This window comes from Octodon degus, unplaced genomic scaffold, assembly GCF_000260255.1.
Source record: "Octodon degus isolate 3935 unplaced genomic scaffold, OctDeg1.0 scaffold00016, whole genome shotgun sequence".
Classification (NCBI taxonomy): domain Eukaryota; kingdom Metazoa; phylum Chordata; class Mammalia; order Rodentia; family Octodontidae; genus Octodon; species Octodon degus.
This window is the reverse complement of record NW_004524592.1, coordinates 15,037,088-15,041,166: the sequence shown is the minus strand read 5'-3', so window position 1 is coordinate 15,041,166 and position 4,079 is coordinate 15,037,088. Positions and strand designations below refer to the sequence as shown.

At 38.3% G+C, this 4,079-nt stretch overlaps 1 protein-coding gene and 2 non-coding genes across 3 annotated transcripts in view; 1 reads left to right on the top strand and 2 right to left on the bottom strand.

The window, feature by feature from the left end:
- Positions 1–4,079, bottom strand: part of Wdr12 (WD repeat domain 12) — a 29,793-nt gene that overhangs the window by 5,209 nt on the left and 20,505 nt on the right. The window contains exons 6-8 of the mRNA XM_004626736.3: positions 1,450–1,590; positions 1,231–1,336; positions 992–1,124 (exon numbers count right to left, since the gene is read on the bottom strand). Of these exons, the coding sequence (XP_004626793.1) occupies positions 992–1,124; positions 1,231–1,336; positions 1,450–1,590 (380 nt within the window). The remainder of the gene's footprint in view (positions 1–991; positions 1,125–1,230; positions 1,337–1,449; positions 1,591–4,079) is intronic.
- LOC111815454 lies at positions 123–229 on the bottom strand. Its single transcript, XR_002820141.1, has one exon. It is a non-coding gene; the product is annotated as a U6 spliceosomal RNA (small nuclear RNA).
- LOC111815459 lies at positions 3,767–3,873 on the top strand. Its single transcript, XR_002820146.1, has one exon. It is a non-coding gene; the product is annotated as a U6 spliceosomal RNA (small nuclear RNA).

The window sequence follows — 4,079 nt, the reverse complement described above, 5'->3', positions numbered from 1 at the left end:
GAATTTGGAAAGCCATTTATTACTGAGCTCAGGGCCCCCGATCAGCACTCACGCAGGAGAGGACCGAAAGGCAGCTAGCTAGACCAGGAAGCAGGGGGTTTTTAAAACATGAAACCACATTTAAAAATAAGGAACGCTTCATGAATTTCCGTGTCATCCTTGTGCATGGGCCATGCTAATCTTCTCTGTATCGTTCCAATTTTAGTATATGTGCTGCCGAAGCAAGCATAAGCATAGGCTTTTAACATTTTTCTTTTCATAAAAGATAACATAACATGGTATTATAGTTTGTATCTAGGTGTCCCCACAAAGCCTCATATAGTCACTGGGGCATGGTTATACAGTTTGTGATTAATTCATGATCCAAGGCTGGGGTTATGAGTCTGAGTATTGCTGGGGTTAAGGGTGTAAGTGCTACACCCACCCTGGGGCAGACAGCCTGAAGGCAATACAAAGAAAGGGGAAAGACTTGCCTCTGCCACTGCTACTGCTTCTTCTCCCTTTTGCCTTCAGTCTTTGATTTTTCCTTTGCCACGAACTGCTACCCTCTGCCATGTGGCACTCTGCCTTGGAACCAGCCTATGGACTGAAACCTCCACCAACTGTAAGCTAAATAAACCTTTCCTTCCCTATTTTTAGGGGTTGGGTATTTTGTCCCAATAATGGGAGAAAAGTAACTAAGACACATAGAATTAGGGTTTTTCAGGATGCTAAAACAACAGTATCCTTTAATACTGCCTTTTTGGTGTTTTTTTGTTTGTTTGTTTGTTTTTCAGTACTGGGGATTAAACTGGAAACCTTGGGTTGCCAGGCAGGAATTTATGCTGTGCTGCTGAGCTATCTCCTTAGCCCTGATCCTGTTTTTTTGTGAATAACCATATTTATCAAGTATAATCAGACTTTTTTTACCCGAGTTGAATAATCATTTCAGTATTCTCAGTATACAACACTGATTAATGTCTTTGTTTTATACAGTATAATTAGAATTTACCTTCTTGTATCCCACAGCTTCACAATGTTATCTAAAGAGCCTGAAATCAGCTGTTGTTCATGTGTTGGGGACCACTTTACTGATGTAACCCAACCTGTATGTGAGGTTAGGGACAGCGACACCAAAGAACCATCTGAACAAAGCAAAAAAGATGTTGTAAACTTTAGAAAAGCAGAGCAAACCTAAAAAGTATATTATAGAAAAAAATTTTACACCCCTCAGTGGATTATACAACTCACCTTTAGTTCGGGGATCCCACAGTCTGATATGCCGATCTGTGCTGCCAGATGCTAAACGTTTACAGAGTGGAGAATAGGAAATACAATTAAACACTTTATTACCTGTCTGAAAAAGAAAAGGAAATAACATTTAACCACAGAATGCTAAGAACAGTCATTTTTAGAAGTTTATCACTTAAAAGACCAAAGTTAACAGGACCACTGAAAGTTACATCTTACCAGAGTTGACTTAAGACTGCCAGATTCAACATCCCACACTCTGATTGTATGGTCCCATGATGAACTGCAGATTTCCTCAGCATCTGACCACAGTACTGAGGAAACTGCTTCCGTGTGGCCAGAAAGGGTCACCATAGGAGTCTAGAAACAGAGCATTTTCATTTCAAAGTAATTAAAATAATCACAGTAGTTATATACTTCCAAAGTCCATATGTCAGATATGTTGCAAGTGTTTTTGTTTTGATATCTTGCCTTCTTTTTCCTTAGCAACAGTCCTCTAAGATGGCTATCAGTAATCTGTTTCTCAGCTGAGAAAGTTTCGGGCCAAACAGATATAGGTTTGAGTCAATGTGCTGCCAAATGCTATGAATCTTCCAGATAAATTTCAATATGCTGTTCTCATCATCTCAGTTACTCAGCATCTTTAAGTCCTATTAATTTTTTGGAGACAGGGTCTTGCTATGTCATTCAGGCTCACCTTCAACTCTATGTAACCCAGGCTGGCCTAAAACTCAGCAATCCTCCTGCCTCAGCCTCCAAAGTACTGAGCATGCATCACTATGCTCAGCTATTTAATCTTTAAATAATGTATAAAGTTTATTACAGAATCTCTTTCAAAAATTAAAATCCTCAAACTGGGTACAGTGTCTGTTACATATTCCTTATATACTTTTTTTTTTTGTGGTACCGGGATTGAATTTAGGACCTTGTGCTTGACCAGACAAGTGCTTATTCTACTGAGCTATCTCACCAGCCCCTATACTTGTGACAGAGAAGAATGAATTGCCAGAATGGGAGACTTATAACTGTTATATTTAATCTCCTTAAATAGTAGCTCATCTGTAATGGAGGCATTATGCTAGATTAGGGAGCAAACTTTTAATAAAGCACTATCAAGTAAATAATTTAGCCTTTGCAGGACATATACAGTTTCTCTAGCATGTTCTCCTTTGTTTTATAACCTCTTCACAATGTAAATGTGAGTTTCTTTCTCATCTCGAAAGATGGTGGGTGAAAAAACTGAGAAGCCAGATAAAACAAGAAACTCAAAGCCAAGAAGGCTGCTGCCAGTGGCACTGATAAAAGGGGTGAGGTGAAGGCAAAAAGGTCCAAGAAGGGGCAGCCCCACTGCAGCCAAAATCCTGTCCTAGTTAGAGGAATTGGTAGATACTACCTATCGGCTATGTATTCCAGAAAAGCTTTGCACAACAGAAAGTACACAGCTGCTAAATCGAAGGTTGAAAAGAAAAAGAAGGTTCTTGCTACTATCACAAAAACCAGTCAGTGGTGACAAGAAAGGTGGTACATGGGTAGTTAAGCTTTGAAAAATTCCTAGATACTACCCCACTGATGTACCCCAAAAGCTACTGAGCTACAGCAAGAAACCTTTCAGTCAGCATGTGATGAAACTTTGGGCTAGCATCACTCCTGGATGACCATCTTGATCATCCTCACTCAGTATCACAGAGGCAAGAGACTGGTCTTTCTGAAGCAGATGGCCAGTGGCTTGCTACCTGTGACTGGGACTCTTACCCTTAATCGAGTTCCTCTACAGAGAACACACCAGAAATTTGTCAATGCCACCTCCACAAAAACTGGTATCAGCAAAGTGAAAATCCCCAAACACCTCATTTATGCTTACTTCAAGAAGCAGCAGCTGTGGAAATCCAGACACCAGGATGGTGAGATCACCAACACAGAGAAGAGATACAAGATTTCAGAGCAGCCCAAGGTGGATCAGAAAACAGTAGACTCACAGATTTTATCAAAAATCAATGCTGTTCCTCAGCTCCTGGGCTACCTGAGATCAGTTTTTGCTCTGAAAAATGGAATTTATCCTCATAAATTAGTTTTCTAAATTTCTTACCAAGAACCTCATTAAGTAACTGGTATGTTAAAACAAATGTAAATGCATTGTTAACACTCTATGGTATAAAAATAAATGACAAACTGGCTGGTAAAAGAAAGGTAATCAGAAGCCTCCAGGATAGGGTCAGGGAGATAGCTCAGTAGAATAAGCACTTGCCTGGCAAGTGCAAGGTCCTGAGTTCAATACCTGGTACTAAAAAAAAAAAAGCTTCCAGGATAGAAAACAAGGTGGAAACAATGGAAAATGTCTATGACTAGGCTATCACAATCTTAAGTATTAACCCAAAAGAAAGAAAACAGGTTCACACAAAAACCCAAATAAACAATGGATAAATACTTATGGAAAAACATCTCTAAAAGTAAAAGGTATCAACAAGGTACTGAGTAGAAGAAAACACTTTCTATATATATCCAGCAAAGAACTTGAGTTCAGAATATGCAAAGAACTGTGCTCATTTTGGCAGCACATATACTAAAAATTGGAGTATAAAGAGAAGATTAGCATGGCCTCTGTCCAAGGATGACATGCAAATTCGTGAAACATTCCATATTTTTCTAAAAATAAAAATTAAAAAAAGGTAATAAATGAAAACAGACAAGAAACAAATGTCATAGGAATGTCCTGATACAATGTTGTATATGGTTAATTTCTAAATTTCTGTGTAAAAGTTTAAAGTTGTTTATTTCTAATTTTTTACCAATTTTTAATTTTTTTTCCAAATTCTGTAGGAATTTAAAGTTTAGCATATTAATGATTGATA